Below are 21,893 nucleotides of genomic sequence, written 5' to 3'. Positions count from 1 at the left end.
TTACAATTAAATATGACAATCAATGGTGACACTGTGGTATCTTGACAAGGAATGGCCACACACATTTCAAAGTTTACTCGCCTTTATGTGCAAACCTCACCAGCAAAACATTTTAGTGGCCCCCCTCTTGACAGCGGGGAGAATTTATTTTAGTTTTAAAGTTCATTTCCTGCAATTCTACACATTTTGCCATGGGCGTAGTGAAAATTGTGCAGTTTTAAAGCAAGTTCTCTGCAATTCGACCCATTTTGCTAATTTATAACTAATTTCCTGCAATTCTTCAGATTTTGCCACGGGGTGGAGATACATTTCTGCCTGTACTAAAGCTAATTTCCTGAAATTCTACAAATTTTGCCATGATTTATGCCATGCTAAAATTATATCTGAGTGAGAGTGGCAAAATAAAATCAATAGGGGCACGTGCCCTTCATGCCCGGTCGGTAATTAAGCCATGATTACTTCAAGTTTAGATAGCTAGCTAGACTAATTTACCAATCTAAAAAAATTTAGTGAGTGACTGACAAAAGGAAAACTGCTGATGCACAACCAAATTTCGAAACTGCACCTTGTGTATTCTACTATTCTAACAGTAAATTGAGACCCCAACTGAGTACGGCCTGGGGCCCTAAGCGACCGCTTATGCCTCGAGCCGGCCCTGGATGACATCATCAAAGACAAAAGGTCATGGTCAATACCAAATCCAATATCAATACACACATGAAAATTAATAATACTATACTGCAGGTAAATACAATACATATTCAGTAGGAATTATTTGTATAGTTTTCCAGACTATTAACACACACACACACAAACACACTGTATGACTGTGCAATTTTCTTAAAGGGCAATTCCACCACTTTTTTACCTCATTTTCATTATCTCCAGCACAATACCAGTGACTACATATGTAAAAATTGCACATTTCTACATTCTACCCAATGATCATCAAATAACATTTTAAAAACAGTGATTTTCAAACACTATGACATTCGTAGTGACGTGGGGGAGCAAATAAATACCCTACCTTTTACTAAGGTTTTGTAAATCACAGTTTTCTTACTTTTAATCTTGCCCTGTGATGTCAAAGAGAAGCATTTTTTTAGGACCTTTCTTCAATTTTTTACCACAGATCACAGAAACGCACCATTTCACATACAGTGGGGAGAACAAGTATTTGATACACTGCCGATTTTGCAGGTTTTCCTACTTACAAAGCATGTAGAGGTCTGTAATTATTTTATTTTATTTTATCATAGGTACACTTCAACTGTGAGAGATGGAATCTAAAACAAAAATCCTGAAAATCACATTGTATGATTTTTAAGTAATTAATTTGCATTTTCTTGCATGACATAAGTATTTGATACATCAGAAAAGCAGAACTTAATATTTGGTACAGAAACCTTTGTTTGCAATTACAGAGATCATACGTTTCCTGTAGGTCTTGACCAGGTTTGCACACACTGCAGCAGGGATTTTGGCCCACTCCTCCATACAGACCTTCTCCAGATCCTTCAGGTTTCGGGCTGTCGCTGGGCAATACGGACTTTCAGCTCCCTCCAAAGATTTTCTTTTGGGTTCAGGTCTGGAGACTGGCTAGGCCACTCCAGGACCTTGAGATGCTTCTTACGGAGCCACTCCTTAGTTGCCCTGGCTGTGTGTTTCGGGTCGTTGTCATGCTGGAAAACCCAGCCATGACCCATCTTCAATGCTCTTACTGAGGGAAGGAGGTTGTTGGCCAAGATCTCGCGATACATGGCCCCATCCATCCTCCCCTCAATACGGTGCAGTCGTCCTGTCCCCTTTGCAGAAAAGCATCCCCAAAGAATAATGTTTCCACCTCCATGCTTCACGGTTGGGATGGTGTTCTTGGGGTTGTACTCATCCTTCTTCTTCCTCCAAACACGGCGAGTGGAGTTTAGATCAAAAAGCTCTATTTTTGTCTCATCAGACCACATGACCTTCTCCCATTCCTCCTCTGGATCATCCAGATGGTCATTGGCAAACTTCAGATGGGCCTGGACATGCGCTGGCTTGAGCAGGGGGACCTTGCGTGCGCTGCAGGATTTTAATCCATGACGGCGTAGTGTGTTACTAATGGTTTTCTTTGAGACTGTGGTCCCAGCTCTCTTCAGGTCATTGACCAGGTCCTGCCGTGTAGTTCTGGGCTGATCCCTCACCTTCCTCATGATCATTGATGCCCCACGAGGTGAGATATTGCATGGAGCCCCAGACCGAGGGTGATTGACCGTCATCTTGAACTTCTTCCATTTTCTAATAATTGCGCCAACAGTTGTTGCCTTCTCACCAAGCTGCTTGCCTATTGTCCTGTAGCCCATCCCAGCCTTGTGCAGGTCTACAATTTTATCCCTGATGTCCTTACACAGCTCTCTGGTCTTGGCCATTGTGGAGAGGTTGGAGTCTGTTTGATTGAGTGTGTGGACAGGTGTCTTTTATACAGGTAACGAGTTCAAACAGGTGCAGTTAATACAGGTAATTAGTGGAGAACAGGAGGGCTTCTTAAACAAAAACTAACAGGTCTGTGAGAGCCGGAATTCTTACTGGTTGGTAGGTGATCAAATACTTATGTCATGCAATAAAATGCAAATTCATTACTTAAAAATCATACAATGTGATTTTCTGGATTTTTGTTTTAGATTCTGTCTCTCACAGTTGAAGTGTACCTATGATAAAAATTACAGACCTCTACATGCTTTGTAAGTAGGAAAACCTGCAAAATCGGCAGTGTTTCAAATACTTGTTCTCCCCACTGTATGTAGACACTGGTATGGCGCAGGAGATAATGAATATGAAGTGGCGGAATTGCCCTTTATAGCTGAGCTCCTTTTAGAAATATGTCCTTGTAATCTTTAGCACAGGTACAGATCTTACACAGATAAGTGGGTGATAAGCCTTATCTCTCTAAAAACAGTAAAAAAAAAACTGAGTACATCAAATCTTGTCTTGTCTTTGTATCAAAGATAAAGGTGTAGTATAGAGAAACTATCGAGGTTAGCTAGCCAGCTACATTCGTTCGCAGCGACGCCGTTTTTCAAACAAAGTCAACACCGCAGCCATTGCTAGCTAGCCAACACTTCCAGCTAGCAGTACTGTAGCAACTAAATACAATATCATTTTAGCCAACTACATTCGTTCACAGCGACGCCGTTTTTCAAACAAGGTCAACAACGCAGCCATTGCTAGCTAGCCAACACTACCAGCTAGCAGTACTGTAGCAACTAAATACAATATAATTTTAGTCAATGAGAATTTTGCAAAGTAAAGCTTCACTTTCTGAACATTCGAGATGTGTAGTCCACTTGTGTAGCTAGCATGACTGACTTTGTGCTAGCTAGCCAACGTTTAATTATTTCTGCTCAGTTCTAGGCCCTCTCCTATTCTCTCTATACACCAAGTCACTTGGCTCTGTCATATCCTCACATGGTCTCTCCTATCATTGCTACGCAGATGACACATAATTACATTTTCTTCTTCTTCTTCTGATAACCAAGTGGCGAATCGCATCTCTGCATGTCTGGCGGACATATCAGTGTGGATGTCGGATCACCACCTCAAGCTGAACCTCGGCAAGACGGAGCTGCTCTTCCTCCCGGGGAAGGACTGCCCGCTCCATGATCTCGCCATCACGGTTGACAACTCCATTGTGTCCTCCTCCCAGAGTGCAAGGAACCTTGGCGTGACCCTGGACAACACCCTGTCGTTCTCCGCTAACATCAAATCGGTGACCCGATCCTGCAAGTTCATGCTCTACAACATTCGCAGAGTACGACCCTACCTTAAACAGAAAGCCGCACAGGTCCTAATCCAGGCGCTTGTCATCTCCCGTCTGGATTACTGCAACTCGCTGTTGGCTGGGCTCCCTGACTGTGCCATTAAACCCCTACAACTTATCCAGAACGCTGCAGCCCGTCTGGTGTTCAATCTTCCCAAGTTCTCTCATGTCACCCCGCTCCTCCACACACTCCACTAGCTTCCTGTTGAAGCTCGCATCTACTACAAAACCATGGTGCTTGCCTATGGAGCTGTGAGGGGAATGGCACCTCCTTACCTTCAGGCTCTGATCAGAACCTACACCCAAACGAGGGCACTACGTTCATCCACCTCTGGCCTGCTAGCCCCCCTACTTCTACGGAAGCACAGTTCCCGCTCAGCCCAGTCAAAGCTATTCGCTGCTCTGGCACCCCAATGGTGGAACAAGCTCCCCCACAACGCCAGGACAGCGGAGTCACTGACCACCTTCCGGAGACACTTGAAACCCTACCTCTTTAAGGAATACCTGGAATAGTATAACAGTAATCCTTCTACCCCCCCCCCCTCCCCCACCCCCCATAAAAAATAAATAAAAAAAAGTGGTTGTCCCACTGGCTATCCTAAGTTGAATGCACCAATTTGTAAGTCGCTCTGGATAAGAGCGTCTTCTAAATGACTTAAAAGTAAATGTAAATGTAAATTTGGTCCTGGTTGTTTTCTGGTGAAGATGATGGAGTGGTAGACTTTTTTCTGGCAAGGTGGGTATAGTATTGACAGATATCTGAGGTTTTCTCTTTGACTTTGAGGCTGAGGTATTTTTGCGTTTGGGTATGTACTTCTGTGGTGAGGACGATTACATTTCTTTCAGGGGGGTGGGGACCAGGGCCATTTTGACACTCTGGGTCTTGTTCGTTGGAGTGCGGGGTGTAACATACTTGAGGTTCAGAAGAGTCTTCTTCTTTGGGGTGGAGATTGAAGTAATATTCTGTTCCCGTTTCAGCTTTTGCGGGAGAGGTTTTCTGTTGTTGGATGAGGATCTAGAAGGAGCTTTGCGGGTCTTGTTCTTTATGGAAGGGGGCACAGCAATCACCCCCACCACCCTAAGTCTAATGGGGGCCTCTGCTGTTCCCGCCATGTTCCGTGCCTGGCACCGATATTCTCCTGCATCCTTGTACGAAAGTCCATTTAGGTTGATGATGGACCATCGGATTCCCACACGCGGAGATTCCTGAATAACTGGAATGTAACACAAAAATAGGGGACTCAAGTCCATTGACAAGACATGCGGCAACAAGAGGGTCAAAACGCACAAGCTAGCCGAGGTAACATGAAGTACTTACAGCTGTCCAAGTTAATGGGTCGTTTTTCAGGGTCAGCTTTGCTGTATGGTTGTTGACAGCACTCTGTCAAGATCAAAGATAATCAGACATTTGAAAACAACAGTAATTTTCCATGTTAAAATTAAAGAGTAGGGTTGAGTTTAATTGGGTGCAACGTCACAGAATGTTCATAAATGTTTACCTGTGTTGTATATGGAGGCTCCGGCTGCTTTGGTCCAGGTGAGTACCGGCGTGGGGTAGCCTGTGGCATCACAGCGGAGCATCACGTTGCTGCCCAGCGGGGAGGTGACTCGGGTGGCTGAGGGCTGGACAGATGGCCTCTGGCACCGCGACAAGTCAGCCTCTATGAGGGGGGCCCCCAGCTGGTCGGCAGACCCCCTGCTACGGCTACAGGTCAGGAGCTGGTCCATCAGAACCACAGGGCTCCCCTGGTACTTGGACTGGGCCAGCAGCATGGAGATCTGGCAGTTGCACTGCCACACGTTGTCATGGAGACCTGGAGACACAGAGAAGAGCCGGATCATTAGGCTTAGTTTTGAAAAGGAGTGAAATGGGGTGCACGTTTTTTACGTGAATATTTGGGATATGAGCATTTCTCAATTTCAGATGCTGTCTTTTGACAAGGGACCTTTTTTTTGCATAGAACACTAAGATTACTATTAGTGAACCATACCCAGCACTCTTCTCTTTGTGGGGCCTGCCAGCTGGGCAGGGGGAGGGAACCAAAGGTCCAACAGCTCTGAGGGCAGAGTGGTCAGTCTGTTGCTCGACAGGTCCAGATAGGTGACGTTGGGAAGAAAGAGGGCAGCGTGGGCAGGGAGGCTGGAGAGGCGGTTATTGTGCAGTCCCAGGGTGCGTAGCCGCGGCATGTCCCTAAGCCCCTCCCAGGGGAAAGCAGAGAGAAGGTTCCCGTCCAATCGCAGCTCACGTAGCGCCTTCAGGGAGAGGTAAGTGATAGATACTGTCAAATGTAGTTTTCATACAAAACCAAGTAATTCTAAGACTAGTGTTGCAGATACTGCTAGTTTAAATAGAGAGGATAAAAAATACAGGTAGGAGTATGCCCACTTCTACCTTCAAATTAAGGAAGCTGCTGGGGTGGATGGTGGTGATGGAGTTGTAGGTCAGCCACAGGAACTGGAGCTCAGACATGTAGAAGAAGGCTGCCCGGGGCACTCTGGAGATAGAGGTCTTCTCCAGACGCAACTTGACTGTGTCAGCTGGAGCATTGAGGGGGATGGCTGACATGTGGGGTTCGCTGCACAAAACAGACCTGTCAGTGCAAACAGCGTGATATATGAATCATGTATGTGAAGAATGCACGGAGAAGAATAGCTAGCTATCAGAGCTATCAGTCCTATTTAGCAACTCAATGAATTTAAGAGTTAACTGTGTTTGTTGTATAAACAAAAAAGCATGGCAAATTACATGTCTACCACCTCGTTTTGCCTTTATTTTTTACAATAACATTTTACTCAACCTCTGACCAAACATATTTCTAAATGTTGTCCAACCATTCCAGAGGACTTAAATATTGATGCATAGTTGATCAAAATGTACTCCGACAGGCAATGGTCTATAAAGTATATGTTTTAAAGAACAACACCAGTGATCCAAGATGTTAGGTAAATTAATGTAGATTCATTGATATGAGAGAAGGAGCACACCCAAGCAAGCAACTGAAATTAAGGCAGTAAATTAACTGAACTGTACGCTACCTGAGACCTGTCCCATTGCTCCCTCCTTGGTAGACACAAGTACACAGAGTAGGGCAGGAATGGGCCACCAGGAAACAACACTGTAGCATCTGAACCAAGAGAAGTCGATACATTATTCACCAAGCAAGGCCAGAGTAAGCAAAACCTCTGTTTATCTCCATATTCCTCTGTTTAGCTGACATTCCCAGTCTGCCGCTCCCAAACTCTCCTACATTCAAGTCAAGTGGAAAGAAGCAGAGGCAGATTAGTTGGGATTACGCAGGTTACTAGGTCTTCTTCTTAATCCTGCGCCTCACTATATAGCATACTGCTAAATCACAAAATCAGAGGTCAAGTACAGCGCACCCTTACCCTACCTACAGGGTCTAATACACAATGCCAGTTGGTTGGCCTGACATGTAATCCATTGCTGATTATTGGAAAAACCTTTATTACCATTAGTTAGATTTTATGGTATATATATATATATATATATATATATATATATATATATATATATATATATATATATATATATATATATATATATATATATAATTGCTACGTTTTGGGATATTTAATTGATACACAAACCATGTCATGGTTTTTATTCTGTCATGCAAATGTGTATTTGCTTGCATAGTCCTGTATTTGTTTAGTTACTTTATTTTATTCCGTTTTATTTCCACACACCAACCACTTGAGTTACATACTGCTTGATAGTCATTTAAATGTACTAAATGGTGGAGCCACTGAAAAAAAACACACAAAAAAACAATGTCCGAAATCTAGAAACAGTGTTGCTTGATTTTGACATTTCAACTATTTAGTAGCTGAAGTTGACACGCACTTTACCATGACCTTAGATTGGTTTATCACACACGTGACACAAGGTGGGCGGGGACCAGAAGTGCCATTGACAGTCTTGGATGTTTCGTTTGTTTACTGAAACGTCATTCTAACGGTGTGTATAACATGTCCACCATACCACGAACTGTGAATGATCAACCGGTACTGCATCGGCGGGAGTTTGAGGAGCTAGAGAGTCGAAGAAGATGTCAATCTCACCATCCACCCAACTACACAGCAAGGCAAAAGTTCCAGGTAGCTAACGTAACGTCAAATATTTTTTAGAACGAACCCTCATTGTTCTGTCTGTGGTAACGTTAACTTCGTTAGCCAATGCTATCCAGCAGGTGTAGTTAGCTAGCTAGGCAATGCTAGCAGTGCAATATTTATGAAGGTGCTACGGGTTCAAAGGTTTAGGCCTAGCTAGGTGATTCACAATTCATGTTGTGCTCACTTGCCTGGATTATTATTAGCGAGTAAATCCCTTGCCATGCATTCGAGTCATGATGACATGAGGGCAGCTCGATAGTTAGCTAACAGCTAGATATGACAGGAGAGAGATGTGTGATCAGTGTACCTCGGGTCATCAGGGAGGGAACATTGACATCTACATTTAGTGCATTTATTATTATTATTATTTTTTTTTTTTAAGGGGGTATATCAGCTTAATATTGCAGATAGATTGTAACTTCCATCAATGTAATTGTCTGCATCACTTCCAATCCCCCATGTTTATATATATATATATATATACATACACACACACATATATATATATATATATATATATATATATATATATATATACATACACACACACATACATACACATACATATCCTTTAAAAATATATATATTCCCCTTTATTACTTTCCAACCCTACCACCCTTTCCCTACTTGGAGTAAACTAGTGAACAACATTTATTGTTATTGCTTTGGCCAAAGATTCTGCTGTCACCTAGCTACTTGCACAACCAACAGTTACATTTCAAGGCTGACAGGCAGTCTTATGACTCCAGCATAATGCACATAATGAAGTCTGTTGTAATAAGAGTCCTATTCACACAGCCTTATGGCACATCACTGAAAGAGCTAGCAGACACCATGAAAGAGAATGGAACTCTAACTACTACACTTCAATCAGAAGACAGACCTGATGAGAAATCAGTTAATTCCAAAAGTTCCCCCACCCTCATATCTAACCAAGCCACCCTAGCAGACATGGAGAGTGACAACCTGGCCCAGCTGTCCCAGGCCTTTGGGAGTATCTCCCCACTGGAGGCAGAAGTGAATGAGCTTCGTGGTGAGGTGACAGTTCTGAGGCAGGATAAGGAGGAGCTGAGAGAGAAACTGGCAACGGTTTAGAGTGTAATGGGGAGAGAGGTAGCTGACATTAGGGAGGAGCTAGAAAAGGAGTTGTCAGCAGTCATATAATCTCTACAACTCAGAGACACCACCATCCACAGTCTAAGAGAACAACTGGAGCATACCACAACCCTCACTACCACACCCCCAGAGCGCCAGCAGAGCCATGCTGGGACACTCAGGAGAGAGGAAGACAATGAAAGGCCACCTGTGATCCCCACCCCACTCCATCCAAAGAACATCACTCCAGACACCACAGCCCACAACAGCAGCACAAAGGCAGAGCACCCTATGGCCTTCATTTTATGTGACTATAATTGGAAATTCTCAGAGAGAAACTGCTATTCCCTGGCATGTCAGTCAGAAAGCTATGGTGCCCAACATCAGCAAGTGCCTTGAAAAGTCTGTCAAGGAACAAATGAAAGGGGGCCAAACATAATACAATTCACACAGGTACTAATGATTTGATGGCAATGAGAGGACATGTGGCTCCTGCAATGCAGCAAGTGGCAGCCAGAGCTGCAGAGAGATTTCCTAAAACCAAAATCACTATGTCCACCCCTGTTGCCACGTGGAGATGTGCCCTTCTACATTATTCAGAGCAACAACGCTGAGCTGTCTAGAAGCTGTGCTCTCTTGGACAATGTTTACCTAGCGAACCACCAGGAAATTAACCCCAGCTGATGTACGACCTAGTACACTTGAACAAACAGGGTGTCAAGGTTTTTGCTAGGAAACTAAATGAAACTGCTCCCAGACAAAGCAAAAACAAAAATAAGAGGAACTCAGCCATACATCCTCCAAGATCACGACCACCAGCCCCCACCAAGAGAGACCAGCACCACCGTACACCACCGAGCCACATCCAGAGAGGCCAGCTCTACACTGCACCAACAGGCCCCATCCAGAGAGGCCAACACCACCCTGCACCATCGGGCCCCTTCCAGAGAGGCCAGCTCAACTCTACACCACCAGGCCCCATCCAGAGATGCCAGCTCCACCCTACGCCATTGGTTCCCTTCCAGAGTGGACAGCATACTCCCCCCTCACCAATTAATCTCCATTGTTCATTGAAGTTGATGGGTCATTTATAACAAAACATTTTGATATAGCCAATCATTTCAATGACTATTTCACTGGTAAAGTGGACAAATTGAGAAGTGAAATGACATTGAACAGTGAACCATCATATTTGTGTAAATGTAAATATCTAATAATGAAAGAGTTTGGTGAAGTTTGTGTGGAAGAGGTGGAAAAACGGTTGTTATCCATCAATAATGATAAGCCACCACGTATAGACAACCTAGATGGGAGAATTGTTTGAACAAATACAATGCTATTTTTAAAAGAACAAGTTAACTACTGACTTTCTGCATACATACAGTACCAGTCAAAAGTTTGGACACACCTACTCAATGAAGGGTTTTTCTTTATTTTTACTATTTTCTACATTGTAGAATAATAGTGAAGACATCAAAACTATGAAATAACACATGGAATCATGTAGTAACCAAAAAAGTATTAAACAAATCAAAATATATTTTATAGTAAATGAGCTTACAATAAAAAAGCAAGGTCTTTTCTGCACAAACGATGCATAGCCATCATATTTCTAATGTTTATCATTGAAATAATGTTGTCAGCTACATTTCCTAATGTTTTGCTTGATGTTAATCTTGCATTTTACCAGAGAAAAGGAGGCTACCCTGAGAAAAGTATGTGAGGAAAAGTAGCTACACACCAGTCAGTGCTCTGTCTGCTGATAGAATGGCCGTTTGTGAATTCTCATCCGAGTAGAGAAGTGCAACTGAAGCACAAAATGTGTCTGATGCCAAGCAGAAATTACAATAAGAAGCAATTAAACCTCAGTTTACAAATGCAGCAAGATATTTCTTATGAGTTTTATCTTCTTATTTTTTTCGTGAAAAACGCGGAATTCTGCGTTAACGCGACCCCTGACAATAAACTGGTCTTAAATACATCTAAAACCAAAAGCATTGTATTTGGTTCAAAGCAATCTCTTAGACCTAAACCTCAACTGGAGTTGTGCATAAAGGATGTGACCATTGAACAAGTTGAAGAAGCTGAACTTCTAGGAGTAACATTGGATGGTCAGTTATCATGGTCAAGTCATATTGGCAAAGTTGTTGTGAAGATGGGGAGAGGTATGTCTGTTATAAAAATATATTTTGTGTTTTTGACACAAAGATAAACTGTTGTTCAGGCATTGATTTTGTCCCATCTTGATTACTATCCGTAATATTGTCAGGTGCAGCAAAGAAAGACCTCAAAACAAAGCAGCACGCTTTGCCCTTAACGACAGACACAGAACTAACATCAACAATATGCATGATAGTCTTTCATGGTTGAGGGATGAGGAGAAATTGACTACTTATTTTCTAGTCTTTTTAAGGAACATTTGTGTGTTGAAAATGCCTAACCACTTGTATAATCTATTTGCATACACTTCAAACAGACCCACATACCCCACCAAACACTCCACTATGGGTTTCTTCATGGTACCCAAACCAAAAACAGATTTAATGCGTCGCTCAGTTATGTATAGAGCTAAGTCGTCATGGAATGCTCTGCCACCAGAGGTTACTCAGGCAAAAAGTTTAGCGTTAAAAAACAGATTAAAAAAACATTGTATCACAGCGCCTCTCCTCTTTCTAAAGATCTACTTTAACTGTATTGTATATAAGAATATGAACATGTGTATATGAATAGTGTGTAAATAGTATTTTTGTTGTCTCTTGGTGTCTTTCCTATATATAACTCTTATTGTTCTTGTCTATTACTGTTCTGTACTTTGTCATGTATTTGTACATTTTATGTGGACCCCAGGAATAGTAGCTGCTGCATGTGCAGTAGGTAATGGGGATCCTAATAAACTATACACGACCACATGCCTATCCTTGGTATGGTATCCTATACTGTACATTCCATGTAGTGTAGCTACTTATTTTGAACAGAGCCCTATGTCACCCTGGAGAATTGTAGTCCAGCACACTGTATGGGGAATAGGGGTGTCATTTAAACTTACTCCATACTTGTCTTTTCAGGATGACCCCAGAGTCAGACCACCTGGACCTAGGTGGCAAGGCCCTCCTGGTGACCCCGGGACTTGGTGGTCACGCCCCTCTGGTGACCCCGGAACAAGGTCCCGCCCCGTCGCTGACCCCAGAGCCAGGTTATGTCGTTCCGTAGATCCCAGGGCCAGACCACGCCCAGCCAGTGACCATATGGCCAGGTGGCCCCTCATTGACGACCCCACGACCAGACCTCAGGTGGACGACTGCGAGCGGATGGGGACCCTGTTCGGGCAGCTGAACAAGTGCCTGCGCAGCGCGGGCTTCACCCAGATGTACTTTGGGGAGAAGATTGTGGAGCCTGTGATCATCATCATTTTCTGGGTCCTACTGTGGTTCCTGGGCTTCCAAGCGCTGGGGCTGGTGGGGACTCTGTGCATTGTCATCATCTTCATCCAGAAGTAACTGGATCTCCGGTCTGTTTGATTGGCAGTTGGGAGCTCCGGTGTCTAAAAATGAAAGAATTTTAACTTACAGCCCGAGTCCCTCACTGTCTGTTCTGTTTGCATTAAGGCTTCCTAGATTCGGTGAGCGTTCCTCGATGCTCAGCTTCATAGTGGCCAACTACACTATAGGTTATATGGATGAACATTTAGAGTGCCGCTGAATAAAATGGAGGCCTTGCTTCTAACTACTGGTTGCCTGGTTTCAAGCTTTTAAATCAAATCTAACTCTAAATCAGACCACTTGGCTCACTAACTGTATCCCAATACTCAAAGGCGATGTCTCATCTCCTTACATGTGTGAGTACTGATTTGAAAGACCTGGATCAGTGAAAGCAATATGTCTCAGAGCTTAAAGGTAGAGTCAGCGAAATGACATTGCATGAGCAGCACTGCAGATATTGCGATGAGCAAGATGCAAGACTTCATACTCACACAGTCACGTACAGTATCTGCGCATGTACACGGTTTCGCTTCAAGCTCTTACAGCATGGTAGCTACTGGACAAAAACAGCAGAGAAATTTAGCGTCACGCTCCAACTCTCTTGGTTGTTGCGGAAATTGTCCATTTGGAAGACCCACTATACTGTTTACTTTGTGCATCTACAGTTGAAGTCGGAAGTTTACATACACCTTAGCCAAATACATTTAAACTCAGTTTTTCACAATTCCTGACATTTAACCCTAGTAAAAATTCCCTGTCTTAAGTCAATTAGGATCACCACTTTATTTTAAGAATGTGAAATGTCAGAATAATAGTAGAGAGAATGATTTATTTAAGCTTTTATTTATTTCATCACATACCCAGTAGGTCAGAAGTTTACATACACTCAATTAGTATTCGGTAGCATTGCCTTTAAATTGTTTAACTTGGGTCAAACGTTTCGGGTAGCCTTCCACAAGCTTCCCACAATAAGTTGGGTGAATTTTGGCCCATTCCTCCTGACAGAGCTGGTGTAACTGAGTCAGGTTTGTAGGCCTCCTTGCTCGCACATTCTTTTTCAGTTCTGCCCACACATTTTCTATAGGATTGAGGTAAGGGCTTTGTGATGGCCACTCCAATACCTTGACTTTGTTGTCCTTAAGCCATTTTGTCACAACTTTGGAAGTATGCTTGGGGTCGTTGTCCATTTGGAAGACCCATTTGCGACCAAGCTTTAACTTCCTGACTGATGTCTTGAGGTGTTGCTATCCCCACAGCATGATGCTGCCACCCCCGTGCTTCACGGTTGGGATGGTGTTCTTCGGCTTGCAAGCAACACCCTTTTTCCTCCATACATAACGATGGTCATTATGGCCAAATAGTTCTATTTTTGTTTCATCAGACCAGAGGACATTTCTCCAAAAAGTACGATCTTTGTCCCCATGTGCAGTTGCAAACCGTAGTCTGGCTTTTTTACAGCGGTTTTGGAGCAGTGGCTTCTTCCTTGCTGAGCGGCCTTTCAGGTTATGTCGCTATAGGACTTGTTTAACTGTGGATATAGATACTTTTGTACCTGATTCCTCCAGATTCCTTGTTCTGGGATTGATTCGCACTTTTCGCACCAAGTTCGTTGATCTCTAGGAGACAGAACGCGTCTCCGTCCTGAGCGGTATGACGGCTGTGTGGTCCCATGGTGTTTATACTTGCGTACTATTGTTTGTACAGATGAACGTGGTACCTTCAGGTGTTTGGAAATTGCTCCCAAGGATGAACCAGACTTGTGGAGTTCTAAAAAATAAAAATAAATGGTGAGGTCTTGGCTGATTTCTTTTGATTTTCCCATGATGTCAAGCAGAGAGGCACTGAGTTTGAAGGTAGGCCTTGATATACATCCACAGGTACACTTCCAATTGAGTCAAATGATGTCTATTAAGCCTATCAGAAGCTTCTAAAGCCTTGACATCATTTTCTGGAATTTTCCAAGCTGTTTAAAGGCACAGTCAACTTAGTGTATGTAAACTTCTGACCCACTGGAATTGTGATACAGTGAATTATAAGTGAAATAATCTGTCTGTAAACAATTGTTGGAAAAATTACTTGTGTCATACACAAAGTAGATGTCCTAAACGACTTGCCAAAACTATAGTTTGTTAACAAGAAACTTGTGGAGTGTCGAGTTTTAATGACTCCAACCTAAGTGTATGTAAACTTCCGACTTCAACTGTACATCATATAGCTGGCTCTACCTTTAACTAGTTTTGTGTCTCACAAATTAACTGGTAACTATCATTTCAAGTGTTAAGAGATTTTGATCATGAGTGATAGCAATCAAGGAAAGAAAGTCTGTCAGGAGTATTTGGATGCAGCCATTGCTTCAAGTAGCATAAGCATTTAAAGGTGCAATCTGTTAGATGATATCTATGGTGTTCAGGGAATTATATTATGTGGGGGGGGGAAATAAATCATTTGAAACATCATTCAGAACCAGTAGCCTAAACCATGGAGTGGGCCCGTCAGACCACATTCCAAGGAGTTTTCTATGAGATTTGCACATACCAGCAGCTCTTAATTTCTATGATACAGTATATTTGTAGTGGTCAAGGAATGACATTCCAGGAGAGCAACATTACTTTTCTCAACATCTGATGCTACATGCCATTTTGTTATAAACAATGGAATGGCGTAAAAGGTCCTTTAGTTTGTGGGTTATAAGGAGTCAAGCCTGTTAGTAATTATAAAAAATCAACAGGTCTGTTGCTGCTGCATTAGTTTTAATTACCAATGACCATCAGGACATCTTACAGATTGCACCTTTAAGGCAAATTGGGAGCAACATCCTAACACCTGCATGCCTCAAAAGGACCTGGAATGCATATCACTGACTGGTTTATTAGGTTCTATAGTAACTGAAGTTGTCCCCCTACTTTTAATATGCATTCAAACATCTCCCTTTGACATGCATGTAAGCTCAAAGTATAGGAGAAATGTGTGCTCATGACAAGCATAGATGTTTAACTTGCACTTACATCAAGCCTATCCTTTTGAATGAGAGTGGTACATACCACAGGAGGTTGGTGGCACCTTAATTGGGGAGGACGGGCTCGGGGTAATGGGTGGAATGGTATCCAATACATCAAACACATGGTTTCCATTCACTCCGTTCACTCCCTTCAGCAGCCTCCACTGTTACATACATTGTCAGGAATCATACCCTTGTTAATGAGAGTGGAATATCACTCCAAATGTAACCAGAAGATGGTGCTGTAAGGCTAACAAGCACTTTTCCTTGTGGTTCTTCATTGTCAATTCATGTGGGAAAGGCTATATCAAATTGCAATGTTGAAACGGACTAAATATATCACTGCTTTTGATGATGATGACTTTTTCAGTCATGTGTGTCCAAATATTCAACATTAACCACATCATCAGAATGGATGATAGCCTACAGTATCTACTTATACTACTGTAAGCCGGAGGACTGCAAAACATGCCCAGTGTTCACTGCATGAGAATAATTGTTTAACTTGTGGAATACTAGATACACATCACATACACTCCTAGAAAAATATTCAGCAACACTATTAGTTGGGTGCAAGAGCCAGGGATGTAGTCCACACTGGTAAATGAACGTTGTCCATAAGTGCTGATCCAAAGTAGCCTTTGCTACCTAATGGTTAAGGTTAGGGAAACCTTATCCAAGATCTGTACTTGGGGTCAATCTCTACCAGTCAAAGAGTGGCCGTCGGCAAGACAAACATATCTCAGGTTTGGATTCATCGACTGTAGAATAAAACAATCATTTTATAATCTTGTGCTGCCAACTAAAATACCTTAGTCCTTGTGGAATGTCTATTAATATTTACAAAGTAGGCTTTTAAGAGTGATTGATCACAAAGCAAAACAAGATGTGGATTTGCAAAGGGAGCGAGTGAATTGAGAGTGAATTTATTGGATTGAATTGACATTGCATCAGATTCACTGTAGGTATGTCTGTGATCAGTTTGTTAAAGGGATGTGTGATCTTTGTTTACGAATTAGAATATAATTAATCTGTTTATGTTGAAATGTTGGGTAAATTACAAGGTGGACGATGTTTGAGAAATTTGTAACCAATTTCTGGCACTAATTGTACACTAAGTGTAAATGCTTTGCTACTGTATGAGTATGAGGGTCGTTCCACCAATTGGGTGCCTTTTGAGTAGTGTAACAATGGTAAAAAGTTAGTTTTGTTTCTCAAAATTGTTACATTCTGTCATAAAGAGCACATGTTCAACTTAATAAAAAAAACCTGTTTTCCCATCTCATTTACATTTACGTCATTTAGCAGACGATCTTATCCAGAGCGACTTACAAATTGGTGCAATCTCAAGAGCCCGTAACAGGGTTGACGATTTCATCTAAAATCATCCATAAATCCCTGTGACAGGGGGAATGGAAGCTTGTTGTGTGCAACAGGGAGGGGCAATTGAATGCAAGCTTCACAAATAAAAATGAAATTGTTAAAGCATTTCTAGCCTGTCTATCGATGGGTAACAGGGTTGATGTGGTATGCTCGACCCACTCAGTTTTCCACCAGAAAATGGCCAAAAAAGCTGCTTTTACACTAGGGTTTGACTATAAGATGTTCAATGTTTCTTTTGGAAAAAAAATATTTTTAAAGGAATAGCTTTACCATATTAAAACAAGAGTTCAGTTCAGGGTTGACCTTAAAATGAGGGGCAGGTTATTTATTTATTTTTACCTTAAAAGGAATCACTAATCACATTAAATATAGAATAATCGCCAGAAATAACTTAACTAGGGCTTTACAATGATGGTGAAAACTTGGAGAAATGTTGGGTTAAGTGGGTTAAAATCTTCCTAGAAGTCAGAGGGACATGTCAAAATGCTGAATTTTGGCACTTTAGAGTCTATTCATATAAAACATTATTATTCATATTTAACAATGTTATGCATACTTGCAAAATGATTGAACTTGAATTCAAATATGTAGATTAATAAAAGTTCATATGTTTAAAAAAATTGTATTCCTGTGTGTCCTCTTCTCAACGCATGAACATGTGGCGCTGCAGAAATACCAAACTAGTTGAGCAAGTCATGGCCATAGAAATATTTCATTCTAATTCTATGGTCATGACATCATACTGTTCTGATGATAATTGATGACATCATAATGTATTTAAATAAACCTGTTTATGACATAAACCAAAATTCCTCGACCAGAACAGGGAGGTTTCAGGAAGGTCCTGCTACATTTCACCATACCACATGACGCAAGAGCAGGTCAGTGCCTAATTTTTAAATATTTTTCTTCTTTATTTCTCTCTCTTTCTGTAGTGCTTATTTCTTGTTACTTCCCTTTATGGTATGTTATGTACAACTTTAGGAGTATGACAAAAAGCATGCAGTTACTTTATTCTCATTTACCGGCTATCCAGCATCTGCATTACAGCAGTGATTTGGTGAACCACTGATGAATAACCTTGCCTGAGACCTGAAGACATCTTTATGCTCTTTTTATTTTATTTTATTTAACCAGGTAAGCCAGTTGAGAACAAGTTCTCATTTACAACTGCGACCTGGCCAAGATAAAGCAAAGCAGTGCGATAAAAACAACAACACAGAGTTACATATGGGGTAAAACAAAACATAAAGTCAAAAATACAACAGAAAATCTATATATAGTGTGTGCAAATGTAGCAAGTTATGGAGGTAAGGCAATAAATAGGCCATAGTGCAAAATAATTACAATTAGTATTAACACTGGAATGATAGATGTGCAAGAGATGATGAGCTCTTGATCAACCATCTACGCTTTAGCTGAGCGGGCAAACACAGTCATGTGGGACGCTGAGCAGGTGATCTGTGTTGAAACCCAGTCACATAGATCTTGTATATTCATTGTGTGTTAAACGTTACTTTCGGCCGCAGGGGGACCAGCAGCTCTGCAAAGTCCAGGAGGCCCAGCGTGTGGAGCGTGCCGTGCTGCTGGAAGCCGTCCAGGGCCTGGCGATCGAGCTGTCTGTGTGCCAGCAGAGACAGAAGGACCTGCAGGACACCTTCTCCACAGCCCAGAGCCACTGGAGGGCCCAAGAGGAGCAGCTGAACCATGAAGGTAACAATGGCACTCATTTTCATCTAATATGTATGTTATAATTTGGTGCGATGTTTCCCAATCTGTTTTTTGGGGAAGATCCTAGCATTTGCTGCAAAAAAAGCCTGTTTCAGAAGTGTGTGTGGTGTGTGTAATGTCCTCCCTTACCTGTTTGTTGGGAGAACAGAGGCAGATGACCGACAGTTTGATTGAGACAGTCAAAACCGAGCAGAAGAAAGCAGCCAATCAGTTTGCAGAGCGTAGGTCAGTAAATTGATAATGAAAGGCTGTGTAAAAAGGTTGCTACTCAAGAGCTTGATGATTATTTGATTTATTGAATCACAAACACATTTATGATTGCTGGGGACCGGAATTGAAAATCCCAGATTTAAGTTGAAAATGACTCCTTGTTGACCATTTCTTCTTTATTTCATGAAGCATGGAAAAGCCAGGCAATCAGGAGGAGGGCAAACAAGATGAGGTCAAATTTATGTATCTGTTTATTCCTCATTGACCTTAGCACTGTTTATTGAGGAGTTATGCCAGCTGTACATACTTCCCCTTACTTCTCTTTTAGATGGTTGCTGATGCTGCTGAAGGCAAGGGCTACACTCAGAGCAGGCCCCGGCTGCGGCGCACCATGAAGCTCCACTCCGACCTGCACCAGGCCCTAGAGGGCCTCCAGCAGCAGACACCAGCATCACCATCACCCTCCCCATCATTAGACCCCATGAGCTCCTACCAGGTCTCCGTCCAGCAGCTTCAGGAGGAGCTGCAGAGAGAGAAGGACCAAGTATCGCGGCTGGTGGAGCGTCTGGAGAGGGCCGAGCAGAAGTCAGAGGAGCTGAGGCTGGAGCAAGAGCAAGACACCCAGGAAAGCTGGGACACTGTCCACCAGGAGATGGAGACCAACCAGGAGATGGGTGGCTTGGTGGAGCGGATGAGGGAGAAGGTGCAGGAGGTCAGCGCCATACTGCGCCGCAAGATAAGCTGGGGTGGATGGGCTGGGAAGAAGGATGAGGTGGAAGAAGAAGAGGAGGAGGTGGGGAAGCCTGCAAACGCCCTTAACTCAGAGTGCATAAACCAGTGTCAGGCAATGCACCCAGATCCACAAATGCTAGAACAGGCCCAAGGGAACCCAGACCTAGAACCAGAGAAGGGAGCCCAGGACCAGCACTCCTGCCTGGAGACGTTGCTGTGGAGGTGGCAGAGGACGCTGGGGGGACAGTGGGACATTGTGAAGAGGCTGAAGGCCGACATGAAGAGGGAGACAGAGAGCATGCAGGTGCTGGCCGCAGGCCTCTTGGACAACAGACAGAACAGCCTGGACACATGCCAGGTCCAAGCCCTTGAAGAGCACCTGGAGATCTGGAGGCGGAGGCAGAGAGAGATGAAAATGCAGGTAAGATGGATGCTTGTTTAGTTCAAGTGAGTCTTATCTCTCATGCTTTTCATTTTTCCAATTTGTATAAAAAAATAAAATAATAATAATAAAAGGGAAGCTATGCATGTGGGCCTACATTGAGCCCTGAGCTACAAATCCAGTCTAATGTCTAGTGGTTCGCTTTTTCAGCTGTCTGAAATGCAGGCCCAGTTTGACGTGGAGCGGAACCGCTCTGCCGAGTTCCTGAAGGAGAACGACAAGCTGAGCAGGCTGCTTCGCACGGTGGAGTCCTCGGTTGCCGACCTGCAGCCCCTACCCACCTACCACCAGGTCCTAGTGGAGGACGCCATGAAGGACAACTCTATACAACATGGCCGCCACAGGAGCAAGATGTAAAAATAACTCTCAAGGACTGATGAATTAAACTTGACAATATAATTTGCTTTTGTGTTTGCTTACTGTTTCTATTGGCCTCTAAAATATTATAACTTATGGTCTAATTATAACCGTGTTTCATATTAATTTCTGCCATGCCCTTTATATGTCCCTAAGTCAACATAACTTGATTGTTCTTTATCTTTACAATAAGAGCTACAATTATCTACTAGACTATACTGAGCACATACGTTGTCTGGGATTCAAATTTCACTTTAATTTAGAGTTAGCCACACGTACAGCAGATAGCTACCACTCCTACTTACAAATGTTACGTCTCTAATTACCCTTTTATCAGAACAGTAGGGCTTAACCTCTGAAGTTAATTGAGAAGCATTAGAAAACATTTGCACAACCAATAAAACAAAAATCCCAAATGTTGACATTTCCATTTGCAATAAAATGTTATACAAACTCAAATTAATATGAGTTTATATCTGCACATTTTAGTTTAAGTTGTGCATGCTGCAAACAGATATAACACCTGAAAGTAGTTATGTAACAATATGTACCTACACTGTAAGTACATAGGTATTATTACACATTGTAAAAAGGGTAAAGTATTGCTGCTAAAATGGCTATTCAACCTAGTAGTCCTTTCACCTATACACTAACCACGAGGTAATGGGGACAAAGAGAGGAAGCTATTCAATATTATGTGCTTTATTCTGTAACAGCCAGAGCAAACAGGGTCTAATTAGAAAGTGCTGTGACACATTGCCATATCAGCAGTTCATCAGCACAGACAGCTGATACATATTTACCTAATATAGCTTTTTTATAATACACTCTTTTTAATCATATCTCACTCATTTTCAGATTGTATGTTTTGAATAACACGGTTTGAGTCCTGAAATCACCTGTATAATATTACTTAACATGCAACTATCTGAAGACACAGACACAGACTCTGCATATCGTCGTCCTGGAGACACCCTGTATTTCAACAAAGTTATTTTTTAAGAACAACAACGCTTTATTCTATTAATGGGAGTTCACAAGGCATTTTGCATGACTTGTATTAGACCTAGAGTCATTCAACTTTCACACCTTCTGTTTAATTTATCTGTATTTGTATTATTTTACTGCTCTAGGGTTGTTATTATTATAGCTTGGATAACCTGATCTACTATTATGTATTGATTTCTTTTTCATTCTTTATGTGGTTGTCACGGTTTCGGCCGAGACTGCTCCTCCTCCTAGTTCGGGCAGGCTTCGGCGTTCGCCGTCCCCGGAGTACTAGCTGCCACCGCTCTATGTTTCGTCATTTGATTGCTTTTGTCTGTCTGTTACACCTGTGTCCATTTGTGTGTTGATTACGTGTCTTATAAGTTCCTTGTTTTGCACTAGAATGATTGTGTGTTGTTATGACTGCCACTGTGTCGGAGCTACGTGTTTGCACCCTGTTTGTTTTGTGTTTAGTGTTTACGCGTGTGCGTAATTTTCCCTCGCCTCTTGGTGTATTTCGAGGTCGGGGTTTTTCTCGTAAACATTAGA

General features: G+C 42.4%; 3 protein-coding genes across 3 annotated transcripts; 2 read left to right on the top strand and 1 right to left on the bottom strand.

Moving 5' to 3' along the window:
* Window positions 1–4,409: 4,409 nt before the first annotated feature.
* On the bottom strand, window positions 4,410–7,050 carry lrit3b (leucine-rich repeat, immunoglobulin-like and transmembrane domains 3b). The gene is made up of 6 exons (XM_041847013.1): window positions 6,833–7,050; window positions 6,189–6,387; window positions 5,788–6,049; window positions 5,296–5,610; window positions 5,115–5,177; window positions 4,410–5,010 (listed from the first exon to the last, which is right to left on the bottom strand). The coding sequence occupies exons 1-6, from the start codon at window positions 6,943–6,945 to the stop codon at window positions 4,628–4,630; spliced, it is 1,335 nt and encodes a 444-aa protein (XP_041702947.1). The 5' UTR covers window positions 6,946–7,050; the 3' UTR covers window positions 4,410–4,627.
* Window positions 7,051–7,715: 665 nt separating this feature from the next.
* Window positions 7,716–12,757, top strand: LOC121538841 (uncharacterized protein FAM241A-like). Its single transcript, XM_041847012.1, has 2 exons — window positions 7,716–7,915; window positions 12,091–12,757. The coding sequence occupies exons 1-2, from the start codon at window positions 7,787–7,789 to the stop codon at window positions 12,520–12,522; spliced, it is 561 nt and encodes a 186-aa protein (XP_041702946.1). The 5' UTR covers window positions 7,716–7,786; the 3' UTR covers window positions 12,523–12,757.
* A 2,981-nt stretch (window positions 12,758–15,738) lies between these two features.
* Window positions 15,739–20,403, top strand: LOC121539425 (trichohyalin). The gene is made up of 6 exons (XM_041847919.2): window positions 15,739–15,746; window positions 18,363–18,598; window positions 18,760–18,841; window positions 19,016–19,058; window positions 19,155–19,979; window positions 20,151–20,403. Exons 1-6 carry the CDS (start codon window positions 15,739–15,741, stop codon window positions 20,355–20,357), a joined length of 1,401 nt encoding a protein of 466 aa, XP_041703853.2. The 3' UTR covers window positions 20,358–20,403.
* Window positions 20,404–21,893: the final 1,490 nt, after the last annotated feature.

This window comes from Coregonus clupeaformis, chromosome 25, assembly GCF_020615455.1.
Source record: "Coregonus clupeaformis isolate EN_2021a chromosome 25, ASM2061545v1, whole genome shotgun sequence".
Taxonomy (NCBI): Eukaryota; Metazoa; Chordata; class Actinopteri; order Salmoniformes; family Salmonidae; genus Coregonus; species Coregonus clupeaformis.
This window is presented reverse-complemented; position numbering and strand designations above follow the sequence as displayed.

Excerpts from the sequence above, each read along its gene's own strand:
- lrit3b (XM_041847013.1), bottom strand. The coding sequence starts at position 6,945 with ATGTATCGACTTCTCTTGGTTCAGATGCTACAGTGTTGTTTCCTGGTG. Across the intron at positions 5,611-5,787 it reads CACAAAGAGAAGAGTGCTGG|GTCTCCATGACAACGTGTGG; the intron begins GTATGGTTCACT and ends CTGTGTCTCCAG. Across the intron at positions 5,178-5,295 it reads AGCCTCCATATACAACACAG|AGTGCTGTCAACAACCATAC; the intron begins GTAAACATTTAT and ends TGATCTTGACAG.
- LOC121538841 (XM_041847012.1), top strand. The coding sequence starts at position 7,787 with ATGTCCACCATACCACGAACTGTGAATGATCAACCGGTACTGCATCGG. Across the intron at positions 7,916-12,090 it reads CAGCAAGGCAAAAGTTCCAG|GATGACCCCAGAGTCAGACC; the intron begins GTAGCTAACGTA and ends TTGTCTTTTCAG.
- LOC121539425 (XM_041847919.2), top strand. Across the intron at positions 18,599-18,759 it reads GGAGCAGCTGAACCATGAAG|AACAGAGGCAGATGACCGAC; the intron begins GTAACAATGGCA and ends GTTTGTTGGGAG. Across the intron at positions 19,980-20,150 it reads AGAGAGAGATGAAAATGCAG|CTGTCTGAAATGCAGGCCCA; the intron begins GTAAGATGGATG and ends TCGCTTTTTCAG.